At 48.1% G+C, this 16,994-nt stretch overlaps 1 protein-coding gene and 1 pseudogene across 2 annotated transcripts in view; one reads left to right on the top strand and one right to left on the bottom strand.

Moving 5' to 3' along the window:
- Positions 1-16,994, top strand: part of LOC147630536 (uncharacterized) — a 46,839-nt gene that overhangs the window by 16,951 nt on the left and 12,894 nt on the right. Inside the window, exons 4-6 of one of the 2 annotated variants that reach the window (XM_086810433.1) lie at positions 5,736-5,904; positions 5,997-6,085; positions 6,197-6,357. In XM_086810433.1, coding sequence (XP_086666559.1) covers positions 5,736-5,904; positions 5,997-6,085; positions 6,197-6,357 — 419 coding nt within the window. Of the gene's footprint in view, positions 1-5,735; positions 5,905-5,993; positions 6,086-6,196; positions 6,358-16,994 lie in introns of both variants that reach the window. The other variant, XM_086810432.1, reaches the window with a different exon arrangement.
- LOC147630537 (uncharacterized) lies at positions 194-5,006 on the bottom strand (annotated as a pseudogene).

Here is a 16,994-nt window from a genome sequence, read left to right as displayed (position 1 = left end):
GGTGGAGCATCTCGTCAGACCAATGGGTTTCGGGCGTCTAGCTTGCTGCACCGAAGCGCCCTGTCTAGGGAGACACCTAGGAGGCAGGGTGGCAGCTGTCAGTGCTGCCTGGTCTGTTGAGTAGGGGCATCTGGGTTAGGGCTATCTTGTGGTCGTTAGTGAGGGCCTCCATCCTGGGATGGTGGATGGTAGGCTGTAAGGTACCTGGGGTCTGCTTCTGTACCTCTCTGCATAGCGGATCTCTGTGGTGGCGCAGCTCAATCAGGTAGAGTCCCTATCATCGCTGGTCTGGGAAATCAAGGATCGGAGACAGTGGCCTAATTCCCTCCTTGAAGAGAGAGAGAGAGAGAGAGAGAGAGAGAGACAGAGAGAGAGAGATGAAATGAAATGTTATATTAACGTCTTCAAAAGGCCACAGTGACCTATGAGACCAAAGTTACAACCATGTGACATCTGATACACTGTCTGGAAAAGAAAAGAAAGAACTAAAGGTAAGTATCTAGCCCCACAATACATCAGTAGGGGGCATTCGGAAGCAGCAACTAGGGAGAGTGGCCAGCTAATGCTACTAGTCAAAATGGGGTACATGAGTACATGGATACATGAATACGTGAATATGGGTTAGTACAAAAGTGACAGTGAGTACAACAGTATATGGCTGGAGTCGTAATCATCCTAGGGGCTCTAGCATGGGTCTCTGTCGGATGGCCTGGATATTTGCCATAGTGAGATGCCTGGTCGGACGAGCCCGATGCCTCTCAATGATGCTCTGAATCCTCCGGTGTAGGCATGGTCTCCAATGTGAGGATCCGCGAACCCTCGGGCGTCTAGATCTGCCCAACTGGATAGCTCTCTCAACTAGTGTCCCATGGGGTGCCCGCTGCTGGGCTGTCGGCTGTGTCCTCTCGGGTAGTCTCTCTAAAGAAGTCAGTAATCTGTCTCTGTGTGGACTCCCTGCTAGTCGGGCGTCTGCTCGTGATAATGGACTCTCTGAGCCTGCGGATCTCCAGGAGATAAAAACCCAAGCATCGTTGATCACAATAGTCCATGACTCTAGCCAGTGGTCCAAATCCCTCTCTGAAAAGGCAATGGTAGCGCCCTCGAATCTCATAATATGCTGTGCAGCGACAGATGTAGTGCTCCTCCATCTCTGGCTCTATCCAACAAATCTGACAAATCCTGTCCCCCTGGAGGTATGCCTCTAAATCTGCCTGTCTCTATCTCTAACTGATGTGAGGAGGTGCGGATCTGCCCAATGGCGCACCTCAATCCATGAGACAGATGGGTATCCATGTAGCTCGTTCTAAGTATAAAGCCATCCTCAGTGGTGCGGAGAAGATGGTCTCGATAGAAAGCCATCTTCGTCCCCAACTCCTGTGAGGTCTCTAGCCATGTCCTCCTAGTGTCCAACTGAATGAGGTCCTGTCTGATGACACTACTAATCTCAGAATGTGTCAAGGTGAGAGAGGGTGCCTCCAGAGAGTACTGGAAGGGTGGAAGTCTGTCTAAACTGAACACGGGGAGCTCAAACCAGGATGCTATCTGCGCATACCAACATGAAGTGTCTCCCTCCATGGCTAGCTGATGAGAGGACTCTAAAGCAAGTCGTGCATACCGGTGTCGGGGAAGCTCCCAGGTGCTATGAATGAAGGACACTGATCTGGCAAGAGCCTTGACTCCGATCGGTGGTGCTCCCATCTTGGCTCTAATAATCTCATGGGGTACCGAGGCCTTAGCCCGAATCATCCTGGAGATCATGGACACAAGTGGTCTCTCCATCGATCTCCATCCATCGTATGTGCATCCTGATCGACTGTGACGATCTAGGCTAGGCCCCCAGATCTGTACTCCATATAGCATAGCCGATGTGACCAGTGTGTCAAAAACCCACAGCTTAGTGCGTGGCTCCTGAAATTGTACCTGTGAGCACATCCTCTCTAGACCTCCTAGTGCTGCATATCCTCTAGTCAATCTGGCCTCTGCTGGCCCCCCTCATGGAAAATGTGGGCCCAGTGAACACCACTCCAAGATATGTGTATGAGTCAACATACTCCACTGTCTCCTGGCGCTGATCTCCAAACCCACTGAGTTGTAGTGTTAAACACCATAACCTTGGTCTTACCAAGGTTAACTGAGAGCCCACTGTCCTGTGCATAAGCATGTAAAGTATCCAAGTGCCTTTGCATACCCTCTGGTGAGTCTGCTATAAGCACAATATCATCAGCATACAAGAGCAGAGGTATCCAAGTGCCAGCCAACTGGGCTCCTCTATCCCCTCATGTCCCAATATAATCAGAGATCTCATCAATGTGTAGTCCAAATAGAGTCGGAGAGAGTGGGCAGCCCTGTTTCACCCCTATAGTGGAGTGTACTGGCTGGGAGAGACCCTTTGAAGTCCGCACCTGCCCAACTACTGTCTCATAAAGTGCCATAATACCCCAAATGAGCTCACATGGAACCCCCAAGTCTTGCAGTCTGCGCATCAGTCTAGCTCTGGGCACCGTGTCAAAGGCCTTGCGGAAATCCACAAAGCCACAGTAGATCCTCCTCCCATGTGCTCTGCCCTCCTCAATGATAGCCCTGAGGGTAAAGATATGATCCAAAGTAGAGAATCTCCTCTTGAAACCGGCCTGTCCCTGAGCTCGGACCCCTTGTCTCTATGCCCATCTGCTCAACTCCTGCTCAAGAATAGAGGCATATAGCTTGGCCAGCGAGTGACCATTCATAATGGTGCGGTAGTTAGTTGGCAGGCTCGGATCTCCAGACTTGAGTATCGGCACAATCGTGGAAGTACTCCAAGTCCTAGGAAACCCCTCACACATGGCTCTATTAAACATGAGAGCTAGCAAGTCTACAATCATATCTCTAGCGTGTATGAAATACTCGGCTACAATGCCCTCATGATCCTTTGCCCTCCCTGTATGCAATCTATTGATGGCCCTCCTCACCATCTCTGCTGTGAAGAAGGTAGAAGTGGGTGGACAAGGCTCTGGAGGGTTCGGTAGTGGTGGCTGCTCTGGTACTGTGTAGAGGGAGGCTGCATACTCGCCCCATGTATCTGGAGAGGTAATGGCCGGAGGCGGGGGGTGCTCTCTAAGCAATCTCCAGGCCTCCCCAGAATCCTGACTCAAAAACAACTGATAGATGTCTCTCTCCAGAGCTAAGAATGCTCTCTTCTTCCGCCGAATGAGGGATCGGAAGATGATGTGTGATTGTCTATATGTAGTAACACCTGTGGCCACCTCTCTCTGTAGCCGGGCTCTGAGCTCCCTACAGTCATCATCATACCAACTATTTTGGGGCATGCTCCCAGGACGTGGTCGTACTGTGGGCTGCGTGTGTGGGAAGGCCGTCGCTGCAGCTGTATGTAAAGCCTCTGTCAGGATCTGTGTGAGCTCTGCTAATGGCCTCTGTGGATCCTCTGCACTCAACAAGCTGTAGATCTCTGCGGTGTATACTCCATCAGTCTCTCTACAGAAGGTATATCTCGGGTGATAGGAGGACTGCCCAACCTGGCGGGTACTGTAGTGGAAATCCACCGTAAAGGAGAGAAGTGCATGAACCGTAACTCCGATGGGCCTGGGGCCAATCGCAAAATCCTGGATACTCGGGATGAAGGTTGGCGAGGCTAGAACATAATCTACTGTGCTGGCCCCATGTCTGTGTGGAAAGCAAGTAAAGCCACTGGCAAGTGGATACCTCTCTAGGCCATTTAAAATGGCCAGCCCATGTGCAGTCCCCCTCTCCAAGAGGTATCTCCCATGCTCAGTACACTCCACCTCATCCTGTGATCTCCGGGTCAAACACATCTCCTCCACATCTATCTCTCTCAACATCTCCTCCGAAGTGTCAAAGAAGGAGGTCTGGTACTGAGCCGTTCGAGCATTGAAGTCCCCAAGTATGATAACATCTCCCTCCCTGGAGAACTCCCATATGTCCTCATCTAGAATCATATATGGAGATTTGCCCCTTGGGCGCTGCATAATGAGATGTGCTGGGTGGAAAGTAACATATAGCAATGTATAGGGGTCTACCCTCATCTGCCCTCACTCTGACCCACATGTACCTCGCGCTCTCATCACGGCGCATAACATGGATGAGTGGCTGAAGCTCCTCTCTAAAAGAACTGCAACTCCTCTAGATCCGCGACCACCATGCTTTGAACGGGCCTCCTGTCTACAAGTCGTCTCCCATCTGTATCCCGTCACTCTTGGTAATGTGCTGCGTGGGGCCTGATGTGTCTCCGAGTAAAAGATGATGTCCCTATCTTTGAAGCTGTCCTCAAAGGCCCCCACATCCAGTCTCAATGCTCTGTTGCAGTTCCAGACTGCAAGTCTTAGACTGGTCCCATAGGTCTCGCACCGTCAGGTGGTGCGTCTCTCTAGTATCACCACTCTGCCTCCTCTGTAAAATGCTAGCTTCCCTTTTTCTCGGGCTGCCCTAATCTCCGGCATGCACTCCCTCATATGTGCTAGCTGTGCCAAGGTGAGGTCATCTCCTAAAAAGATGCCCGTTTTCTTAAGGGCGGAGCGCTTGGCCAAGAAATACTTCTTGGCCTCCAAGGTGGGAAAGCGTAAAATGAGAGCTCTCTCTTCCATTCTTGTCTTTCTTGCCCACTCTCCAAGCCCCCGTGTGTGTAGGCCTCGAAATGCCCATGCGTGTGTATAAATCTTTGGCTTCCTCCTCTACATTGTCACCGTCCTTAAGCCCTGTGATCCGCACATGAAGTTCCCGTGTCTTTCTTCTTTGTTCCTCCTCAATGGTTAGGTTGATAATCTTCGAGGTAGATGTGCTTTCGGCCTCCTTGTTCTTACCTTTCTTGACCACTTCTATCCATTTCTCCGTTTCATCTACTTGCTTTTGTGTCTTCGTGAGCACCTCCACCCACGAGGGGGTCTCCCGGGCCTTCTTTTCTTCTCCCTCTTGAAGTGTTCTCACTTGGGCCTTGATGGTGTCCAGCTCCTCCATCATGACGGGCTGAATTTCACCTTCCTCGAGCTTATGTTGAGCACGTGCTTCTTCTATCTCTATCTTGAGATTTGCGATCTCTGCATCTTGGGCTGCTATCCGCGCTTCAAGTTTCTTGACTTTGTCAAGAAGGCTCCGGTTGACCATATTAATTGCATTGTCTGTCTCTTTCTTGTGTTGTTGGATGGCTGCCTTGATCAGGTCTTCAATGTCGATCCTCTCCATCTTGTCTTGGGCTGAAAAAAGGCTGGTTTCGGGTTAAAAATTAATCAACCCTTGGCCATAGGAAGAGCTCTGTGCGTGTCTGCAGTGCTTCCCACAGAGTGAGAGGCCAGAGGCGGCTACACGAGAGCGCGAAGGAGGCGAAGCGAAGGAAGCGAAGTGAGAGAGAGAGAGAGAGAGAGTCAGCAGGCGGGGCAGCAGGCGGGAGAGGGAGGCGACAGAGGTACAGGGCAGCAGGCGGGAGGCGACAGAGGTTCGAAGAGAGAGAGAGAGGGAGAGAGGGCAGCAGGCGGGAGGCGACAGAAGTTCAAAGATAGAGGGGCAGCAGGCGGGAGGCGACACAGATTCGAAGAGAGAGAGAGAGGGAGAGAGGGCAGCAGGCGGAAGGCGACAGAGGATCGAAGATAAGAGGGGCAGCAGGCGGGAGGTGACAGAGGCGAAGCGAAGGAAGCGAAGAGAGAGAGAGAGAGAGAGAGAGAGAGAGAGAGAGAGAGAGAGAGAGAGAGAGAGAGAGAGAGAGAGAGAGAGAGCTGCAATGTATGCAGATTTGGACGTGATTACAAAACTAGAAGATGTACTTTACATCTTGAGAGAGGTGCTACCTGGGCCCATGAAGAAAATTGGAACAGAGAACAAGCTTCTGGCAGCATGGAGGCTTGTAAATGATGAAGTCAAGGTTCAAGATCCGTTTGTCTGTATCAAAGGAAAGGATAGGTGAGCACTTTGATTGCTTGCTAATTTCTTTGAGAGTTTGGATGGCATGTCTTCATAATTCGATGACATGCCTTTTTTCATTGTGCTAGTAGGTTGTGGCACTGGTTACATACATTGGCAGCTGCTGATACTGTGGTGGATTTGCATGAGATATATGCAGAGAGCATCACAGGACACCCTTGTAAGCATCTTTTTGGTACTCAAATTTTCCAATACATTCACATTTATAAATTGTTGCATGAATTATTATCAGTGCTGTGACTCAGTTAGTTTCTCTTCCCCGTCTATGCAGTCAGGGGATGCGTGTATGCTGTGTGGACCCTCTCTTTTCCTCAAGAGCTGCAGTCAAACCTAACACATTCTATTCCAAATCCATATGCATGTTTAGAAAGGATTCCATCACAACTAAAGCTCTCTGGGGAGTCAAAATTTGAGATAGACAACACTGGCCAGGTATTTCCTAGACCCTTAAAAAGCCTAGAGAGGTCTAGAGAGGTCTAGAGAGGTGATCATTATTTGTATGTAAACAAATCCTGGCTTGCTTCCTAATGTGGCTTCACATTCCTCTATATCTGGAAGAATCTTTCTAGTGTTCAAAGACCCAAGTGTCGAGCTTAGGCCTCGGTCATATGTGGACCACTTAATTCTGTAGAACATGCTTCAAAATGGCACGATGCAGACTCACATAATAGGTTTAGGGAGTCCTATGGTTTTCTCCCTCTTCGTTTTGGCTGGCCTTATGTCTTTCCTCTCCTACCCCTTCTCTCTCTCTCTCTCTCTCTCTCTCACACACACACACACACACACACACTAAGTGCTGGCTCTTTGAACGACCAACGGCTATGTATGGTGCAGCCTTTTGGGGGCCAGGCCTAGGGAAGGATTACTGGAGGAGTATAGAGAGGCTACAGGTGATGATGGATCAGGAGTAAGCCATCTGGACCGCATGACATTCTACATGCAGAGTTTGGGGTGGCCCCACTAGTTACAGCCTTTTTCAGATTGTCACTTATATTCAGCATGTATACACGCTTGATAGAGATCGCCTTCCACGACTAGCACTAGTGTCCTCTATGCAATTATACTATGAGTCCTTCAGTGCTCTAAGACACCGATCCAGCTTGTCACTCCAAACCACTGGAGGACTAATTTTTCCCTTCTTGCTTCTCACCCCCTTTAAAAGCTGAGTCAAAGGGGTAGTAATTCTGGCATAAGCCTCGATGAAGTTCCTGAAAAAGCCAATGAAACCAAGAAATAATTATACCTGCATAATTGTCTGTGGAATCGGCCATTCCAAGACCTTTCGAACCTTGGAATCGGCCATTCCAAGACCTTTCAAACCTTATCTAGATCAATCCCTCACACCATCAACATAGATGATGTGACCCAGATACAAGAGTTCTTGCTTGACTTGACTCCTTCACATACAACTTCTCTTGTCTGAGGAACTCCAAGATGACTCTGAGAAGTTGTATATGCCCTTCCAATGACTTGCTGTAAATTAGTATGTCATCCAAGAAGACAACAATCCACTTTCCTAGATTTGGATGAAACAAATTGTTAATCTGCTTTGCTGAAAAGAAGCAGGAGCATTGTTCAACCCAAAAGGTAGGAGTCTTAGGCACGCCCTTAGGTTAAATCCTTATTTGATGATAGCCTGACCGTAGACCAATCTTGGTGAAATACTTAGCACCTTAAAGATGATCTATCAGGTCATTCATCCTCGGTAAAGGATACCTGTTCTTGACAGTGAGTTTATTCAAGCCTTTGTAATCTACACAGAAGCACATGCTACCATCTTTCTTTCGAGGCAGAACAACAGGAGCGTCCCATGGAGACTTACTGGACCGAACAAAACCTTTATTGAGATAATCTTGTAGTTGCCGAGCAATCTCGTCCTCCTCCTTCTGGCTAAACTAATAAGGTTGCGATTACTACTAGGCAATAGCTCAATTGCATGATCAACGCCCCTCTCAGGTGCTGGATCATTTGGTAACTCACTCAGAAATACATCATGAAACTCTTTTAAAATACCATCCAAAATTTGTTGTTCCTTAGAAATTTCACTACTTGAGATAGAATTACATTCACAAGTAGATGATCTTAGTAAAATTTCAAAATTGAAAAGATCATGAAAACAACAATATGATTCACAATTTGGATCAAAAAGAGTTTTATATATATCCATGCCCGAAGTCGAGTCAAGTTTACATCACAAAATCCACGGGGGATATCACCCCGGATTATATAGAGTTCATGACAATGAACAAATGAGAGCCTATGAGATCGATAATCCAACATCATAATCTTGCTCTTGTTGAAAAAGAACCTGGAGGCTTGGGAGCGTAGCTCTGCCAACTCTTTGTAAAGTACAATGGAGTACAGAGAATCCACAAATGGAGATGCAAGAGGTTGAGGAGCGGGTGGTGGCTGTCCTTTGGGTAGAGGAGGTTGCACATAGCTCATATGTTGAGGATACAGAGCAACAAACTGTGAAAAAGCTTGAAGAAAATTGGGATCCATAACTTTTTGTATTGCCGTTTAAAGGCTGTTCCACATACTGAGGGTCTTCATAGAGATGTGGGCCCATGTTTTTAGCTCAACATTCGAGGATAGATGTCACGTGCGTCCCGCACTTGGATGCCACGTGGACATATATGAACAAGAAGGTGCAGGACCTGGAAGGGAAAATTGGTCCCATGTGAGAGCCCAGTTCGGGACGAGTCAGCTAGGGTTCCACTCTATGCGTCCGAGGTTAGGTGTGCATTGTCCTGCACATGAAGCAGTGCCAGTCCGCGCTGTGAGTCTCCCTCTGGAATGATGTCAGATGTTTTGTGTATTTGGTTTGCTACTGGATGCTAGACCTCTGTGTAGGCATGTAGGTTTTGCATGTAGAGATGGGGCCAACCCATAGGGCTACCCCAAGATTATTAATGTGGGCATGGGGGAGGTGTAGAATCACCCCCAAGGGGCTAGGATGGCCCCAACTGTGCCCACCAGCCATGTGTTGGGCTGGAAGGGGCTGTCAGCCAGTCCTATGGCCAGTAGGCAGCCAGCCGACTGGGCCTCAGATCCTATAGGGGCTGTCGGCCAGGTGTGGGACAGCCCACATAGGCTACCCACTACCAGCCCACAGCCTAGAGCTACGACGAAGAGAGAGAACGACAACCTTGGGACCAAAGTGCACCAGATAGTCCATCTAGGGCATCAGGCATGAGTGTAACAGAGATGTTCCAACAGACGATGCGAGCAATCGCAAAACAGGATACCAAATTGGAAGAGCTGAAGGCGTAGATTTTGGCCTTGGAAGAGCGCACCTGTTCTCTAGCTCCTCTTTTTCCGTCTCCTCCTCCCTATCCTTCTGTTTCCCAGATTCTAGATCATCTACAAAATGACCCTTTTGAAGGGTCATGACCGCAGCCGAGTTCTATGCTCGAGGTGTAGATGCATGCATTGGAGATTCATCAGATGGAAGACCGTGCGGCAGTAGCCTGTGCTGCTGCACAAGACCACGCGAGGCGACGTGTGGAACACGAAAGATACCTTGCGGCTTTGGACACAAGAATGATACTAGCGGCTTTCTCGAGTCATTTTCTCGAGAAAATGAACTTCAGTAAGTATAATGGTAAACTCGATCCTACAACTCTTTATTCATGGTTGCATCAGTTTGAGGCTAATGGGGCGGTAGAAGCCGCCGCTTAAGGTCAAGGACAAACTCGTCCCAAAATAAGCTGCCATACCTAATCTGGTGTGGGCATGAGCCCACTAGGTCCACCAAGGAATGGCCTCACCTTCCAAATACCAACTAGCCAAGATCACTCTGTCAGTATCACTTTTTCTAATTGCGGCAAATTAATCTTAAGCGACTCGAAGACGAGTTTAGGGGAGCGCGTTTTGGCAACCAGTCCTTAAGTTTGTCAATAAGATTTCAAACTTATGTTTGCAGTTGGGCTTATCTCACAAGGACAAGAAAGGGAAATTCCTTTATGGCCTTGACACGCAAATCCAGTGGGAGGTGCGTATGTTTAGGCTAGCAACCTTCGAAGACGCACTCTCACTTGAGTGCTGAAATGAAGCATAATGGTGGAAAGGCCAAGACTTCCCAGCCTGCTACTCCCAAGGCTAACGAGTTGGGGAAAAAAGGCCATAACCAGACGGGGTCTTTCCCGAGACAAAGCACAGGAGCCTCTGGCTCCAAGAACTCGACCAATGCGCGCAAGCTTACTCGAGAGCAGAAAGCTCAGGCAAGCAAGACCGATGGTAAATTGAGTGATGAGGAGACAGCTCAGTACAAGGAGGATAGGTGCTTCTTTTGTCATACAAAAGCACACACTTCTAGGGAGTGTTCTACGAAGACTACGACTCCATAGACAACCACCCCATGCTCCACGGCTTCAGTGGCGAGCCCAGCTCCCTCATAGACCCCAACGGCTGTCCCTAGTTCTTTGGATCCCAGTGCTTCGGTTGGTGCAATCGTTAGCCGGGAGCTCGAAGATAACCAGAAGGGGCCCATGACCAGGAGTATGAGCGCAACGAATTTCTCAAGACCTTGGCTACATAGGTGGCCAGAGAGTCGTCGTCTTGTTTGACAGCGGCAACACGGAGGATGTGGTCACGGAACAAGCCGCTCGGCCAGCCCGTTTCGTCTTGACTTTGGTGGACAAGCAAGTTGAGGGATTTAGCACAGGCATGATGACGAGCATCAAGTTTGAAGCTTAGAGTGCTAGGTTAGTCATTCAGGGCGTAGAGTTTATGCGTGATTTTATGGTTGCCCCTCTTGTAGGAGCAAACATAATTTTGGGCATTCAGTGGTTTCACAAGTTCTAGCCAGATATCAATTGGGACATGCACACTTTCATGATTTATCGGAATGTGTCTAAAGCCCCAGTGACCATTAAGTGAGCCAGGAATCCTGAACTTTCCTCTCATAACCCATTTATAGGCTAAAAGAGAAATCAGGAAAGGTGCACAGTGTGGGATGATTTACATCTAAACTGCCCAGACGGTGGCCAAGGCTAGGGCTTCAGAGAAGTACGAGGTTCTCCATGACAAGTTCCAAAAGATTTTTCTTCAAGACAATCTCCCTCCCCAGCTCCCCTCGTCCCGACTGGAGGACCACATAATAGAACTCCTCCTAGGCTCTGAATCCTCGAGCAAGTTTCCATATTGTCTTTCCAAGGCAATGGAATCTGAGTTGGACCGCGAACTCCACGAACTATTGCAATCTGGCTTCATACGTCCCAGTGTGTCGCCATTTGCACTCATTCTAATAAACTAGATACACGATTCGTGGTGGGGGCCCTACAAAGGGTATTCGGGACCCAATACTGTGTCCTCTTCTCCCTCTCTCTCTCTCTCTCTCTCTATATATATATATATATATATATATATATATATATATATATATATATATATATATATATATGTTGGAAATAAGTGCACACTAGGTGTACTATTTCTCTAGTCTACATTTGTCTAGTTTCAGTTTTGTCTTGAGTCTTGAGTGTGTGCCATGTGGCACCTCTACATTTATCCCATAAGCACTCTTGCTCAATGTCTTGTACTTGGCCCTATTTATTCAGGGGTCACATCAATGGAAAGTATCTCTCAGTTTTGCTTCATTCCTCTTGCACTCTTCTCCATGTTCTAGCTTAGTGTGATACCATGCTAGATTTCTAACATGGTATCAGAGCCATGCTCTAGCAGTTGCCCCCTCTAGATCTGGCCGCACCTCTACCTCTGCCCCGCCATTCTCTGCGCCATCTTCTCCTGCATCTGCCCCGCCATTTTCTGCTGGATCTGCCCGCTTCTCCCCTCAGCCTACCTCTCCAGCTGCTGCCCGTGCTGCCCCTATCCTCAGTCTGCTGCTGCAGCCATAGCTGCATTTTTTTCTGCCCGCCATACCAACCTGCCCCGTTTGCCTCTGCTCGGCTTGTTGATTCTGCTCCAGCTTGCAACTCCAGATCTGCGCCAACAACTGCCCGTCTTCTCCTTCTTGCTGCTGCGGGGGTTCATCATGGTGCTGCCGCCTCTCTACTTGAGCTTACCGGCCTGTTCATGGAGCCACGATGTCCAGCAAGCTCGCCTAAAGCTGCCGTTTCATCTGCCGCTACGAAGCCTCCATCATCTTCTCCTCCGGCCTCCACTCCAACTTCCACGTCTCCATCTTCGACTCCAGCCGCTTCTATGTCTCCATCTTCTACTCCAGCAACCTCTACAGCAGCAGCTCAAGGCACACTCCAACTAAGAAGTATTTTCAGTCTACTTTCTATCTCTTGAAAATTAAAAATCTCAGTTCTGAATTTTTTTATTAATATCTCCTCTCAAAAATATCAAACTACAAAGATCTCTCTTCTTAGGGATTAGACACTGCCCTTGCCTCACATCCTCAGCAAGTGGTAAGACCTTCCCTTCTCCCTCATTTACTTCTCTATCTTGTACGGGATTAGACACTGCCAAATATGGTAAGACCTTCCCATCTCTCTCATATTTGTCTATGCTTTCATGCTATCTACCACCATTGATCACCAATGATGTAGATCATGGGGTAATGTCATGTCTACATGGACTTATCTTTGTCCCTATCCAAGAGGCACCCCTGCATTACCCACTCTAGCAGGAGGATTGCCCTTGAGGAGGGATTATCTATCAAGGTCCATCTCTCTGTCTATCTACAATCAGTCAGTCTCTCTGTCTATGTGTCCATCTTGTGCGATCTTACAGTCACATGTATCTGACACTCTGTCTATCAGTCTATATGCCTCTCTTTTGTGGATTAGCTACCCACATTCCCTTGGCATTTTCTGTCAATGTCCCCATTTATCTTCTATTTGTCAGACTCTCTCATGTCTATCTGACAGTCTCTCTCTCTGTGGGACCACTCTATTGGCTGATTGCCTCTCTCTCTGTCTGTCTATGATCCACTCTTGTACCTACCCTTGTGGACCCATATGAGGATATCACTTGAGGAGGGGTGTCTCAGGATCTTTGTCTGTCATGTCTTATGTCTTGTCTCTCAGTCTATAGGTCTTTATGTCTGTCTTCTAGTCTTGTCTTTCTGTCTTCCTCCTAGTGTCCACTTAAGGAGGGTGTTGGAAATAAGTGCACACTAGGTGTACTATTTCTCTAGTCTACATTTGTCTAGTTTCAGTTTTGTCTTGAGTCTTGAGTGTGTGCCATGTGGCACCTCTACATTTATCCCATAAGCACTCTTGCTCAATGTCTTGTACTTGGCCCTATTTATTCAGGGGTCACATCAATGGAAAGTATCTCTCAGTTTTGCTTCATTCCTCTTGCACTCTTCTCCATGTTCTAGCTTAGTGTGATACCATGCTAGATTTCTAACAATATATATATATATATATATGTGTGTGTGTGTGTGTGTGTGTGTGTGTGTATGTATGTATGTATTTTGCACATCTATTTCAGTTTTGTGCGTTATGTTCGTTGTGAAAGATTGCTCAATTCTGAGCATTGAAGTTACCAATTTGACCCCGAAGCTTCGGGGGAGATTGGTAACTTCAATGCTTAGAAAACAGCACACTTGTCACGACGAAATTAACGCACAAAATTGAATGTAGATGTGCAGAAAAATAGAGAGAGAGAGAGAGAGAGAGAGAGAGGGAGAAGAGGACATAGTATTGGGTCCCGAATACCCTCTGTAGGGCCCCCACCACGAATGGTGTATTTGCTTTTATTAGAATGATGTGAAATACTGAAAATAAAAGACTGACAGAACCTTCTTGGCTGAGATGAATCTCTGCCCTTGACCTTCAATTCTTCACCCCTTCTGCGTTAGCCTGATCTAGGCTGTCCTGGCCCTTGCTTTAGCTTCAGCACTTGGCAAATGATGAGATGAATGAACTGAACTGAGGCATGGGTATTTATACCCCTCTAGACAGCCAGTCGGCTGGTTAACAGCAGTCGGCTGTCTCAAATCGGCCCCACGACTTAATAAATACATTAAAAAGTGTAATAAATGCTACACAATACTCCACACTAGGCTTGGCACTTATGCGCATGATCAAATGGCTGCTGGGCACTTAGGCGCATGGAAAAAGGGGCTGGGCACTGTGCGCCTGCCGCACTGGAGGCTGGGCAGCCTGTATGGGCTGCCCCACACTTGCTCTACAACCCTCCTAGGGCTGGATAACCAGTCGGCTATCCTTGCAAAGCCCCTAGGGCTGTCCTATAGCCTTCCCATGACCTACCCATGGCTGGTGGGTACAGCCAGGGCCTTCCTGGCCCTTATGGGGATTGTCTTATGTTTTCCCCATGCCCACATGAGTTCCTGGGGTAGCCCTATGGGCTGGCCCCTGTTCCTAAATGCAAACCCTAACTGTCTACAGAGTGTTCTGGCATCCGATATCATACCAGATACACAGAGTCATTGACATCATTCCAGAGGGAGACTCACAGCGCGGACTGGCACTGTTTCATGTGCAAGACAATGCACACCTGACCTTGGACTCATGTGCAGGACAATGCACACCTGACCTCGGACGACCAGGATGGAACCTTGGCTGACTCGTTGTCCCAGACTGGGCTCACATGGGACCAGTTTACCATCCCAGGTCCTGCACCTTTGCACAGATATGTCTACGTGGCATCCAAGTGCAGGATGCACGTGACATTCCCTTGTGCTTAACTTGACGGAAGTTGCATAGCCTCCAAATAATCCGTCAATAACGCCGGATAGTCGTCGAAAAACTCTTTGTCAAGCCATACCGCTTCGTGGGTCCCTCGGTCTTGAAACTTCATGAGGAACTGTCTTTGCCTTCGGCCTGAGCCATGCTTGAAACGGTGCAAAAGGATCTGTTCTGGAACCATAACTTTAGCTTCATCAATAATATCTGGTTCCGCCTTGTCTTTAACTTCTGAAGGGATCGGACTTGCATATGGCTTTAACCAACTGACGATGAAACACATCGTGCATAGTCCAACTCGGAGGTAGCTTCAACTGCATTGAAACCTCATTAATCTTTTTCTGGATGGGAAAAGGTCCAAAGCTCCTGAAAGACAACTTTGGGCATCCCTTGCCCACCTCCTTCAACCTTTGCTTCATAATCCGAAGATAAACCCAATCCCCTTCCGAAAACTTTATATCCTTTTTGTCTTTATTGGCCTGTCGAGTAACTCGGCTCTATATACACAAGGAAGATCCCGGAATGATACAATATGTGGCAAGGGACTGGGAGTCATTTTATATGGCCCCCCTACAGCAGTCGGCCTGCTGTAGGGCAGCCGACAAGCTCAGCATCTCCACGACCAGCCACATGTACCAGTCGGCCAGTTGTCTTGAGTCGGTCAGCACACATCTGTGGTCGGGTACATGCAGGTACAGTCGGCCAGAAGATAGAGCCTCTTGCCAGCTCAGGACTGCCATCCAAGCCACATAAAAATGGGAAAAAATATGGGAAAAAATACGGGGAGTGAGGAAAAATGAGAAAACACCTACAAGGGCGGGCACACCCACAACAAAGGCCATGGTGTCAACATAAAGACAGGAGATGACTTCTAACATCATACTCTTGGTCATGGGCGCCCTTCTGCTTATCTTCGAGCTCCCGGCTAATGATTGCTCCAACTGAAGCATTGGGATTTGAAGAAATAGGGGCAGCCATTGGGGTTTGTGTGGGAGCTAGGCTCACCACAGAAGCTGTGGAGGCTGCGGTCGCGGTCTTTGGAGCGGTAGTCTTCTTAGGACACTCTCGAGAAGCATGTCCTTTTGTATGACACTCCCGAGAAGTATGTCCTTTTGTATGACAAAAGAAACACCTATCCTTCTTGTACTGAGAACTCAGAAATCTCCTCAGTACTCAACTTGCCATCTGTCTTGCCTGCCTCCACTTTCTGGTTTGAAGTAAGCTTGGACGCATTGTTCGAGTTCTTGGAGCCAAAGGCTCCCGTGCTCTGTCCTGGGGAAGACCTCGTCTGGTTCTGGCCTTTGCTCCCCGCCCCCCTGAGGCGATAGTCTTGGGAGTAGCCGGCTGGGAAGTCTTGGGCTTGCCACCATTATGCTTCATTTCTGCACTCTGTGCAAGCGAGAGTGCGTCTTCGAAGGTGGTTGGCCTAAACATATGCACCTCCCACTGGATTTGTGTGTCAAGGCCATACAAAAATTGCCCTTTTTTGTCCGTATCACATAAGCCTAATTGCAAACATAACGTTGAAATTCTATTGGCAAACTGAAGGACTGGTTGCGCGTTCTGACGCGCGCCCCTGAACTCGTCTTCGAGTCGCTCAAGGTAGTGGGGCGGTAGAAACCGCTGCTTAAGGTCGCAGACAAACTCGTCCCACACATAAGCTGCCATACCTAGTTTGGTGTGGGCATGAGTCCATTGAGTCCACCAAGGAATGGCCTCACCTTCCAAGTACCAACTGGCTAAGATTACTCTGTTAGTATCTGTCTTTCTAACTGCGGCAAAGTAAGCTTCAAACTGATGCAACCATGAATAAAGAGTTGTGGGGTTGAGTTTACCATTATACTTACTGAAGTTCATTTTCTCGCACTTGGCATGGTTTGAAGCCACTTAAGTGCTTGGTGGTTTGTTTTGACTATGAAAATCCGTCCATAAAGGAAAGGCTTCCAATGTTTGAGCGCTGTGATCACACCCAAAATCTCTGTGTCATAAACCGAATAATTCTTTTCGGCGACATCCAACTTTCGACTATAGTAGGCCACGGGTCTATTGTCCTGCTGGAGAATTGCACTGATGGCTACATTGCTGGCATCGGCAATGACCTTAAAAGGTTCATCCCAAGATGCAACTTCAAAACAGGCGCTTCTGAGGCAGCTTTCTGGAGTGCACGGAATGCATCAAGTGCCTTGCCTATTATTGTGACTTTTTGTCTACGAGTCTTCACCCCCTTGAGCAAGTTGGTGAGAGGTGCTGCAAGGTTGGAAAATTGGTGAACATGGGTGCTATAGGCTTGGCAAAGACCTACGAAAGAATGGATCTCTTTGGTGGTTCGAGGAATGTTCCAATCCAAGATCTCTTGAACCTTTGAGGGATCCAATCGAATCCCATTGGAACCGATGATGTAGCCCAAGGATTGAACCTCTTTAACGTGGAAGATAGACTTTTTGG

The sequence above is a fragment of the Cibotium barometz genome, chromosome 16, assembly GCF_041138505.1.
Source record: "Cibotium barometz isolate CiBa-2024 chromosome 16, ASM4113850v1, whole genome shotgun sequence".
Classification (NCBI taxonomy): Eukaryota; Viridiplantae; Streptophyta; class Polypodiopsida; order Cyatheales; family Cibotiaceae; genus Cibotium; species Cibotium barometz.
The sequence above is the reverse complement of the archived record's forward strand: the minus strand, read 5'-3'. Positions and strand labels throughout refer to the sequence as shown.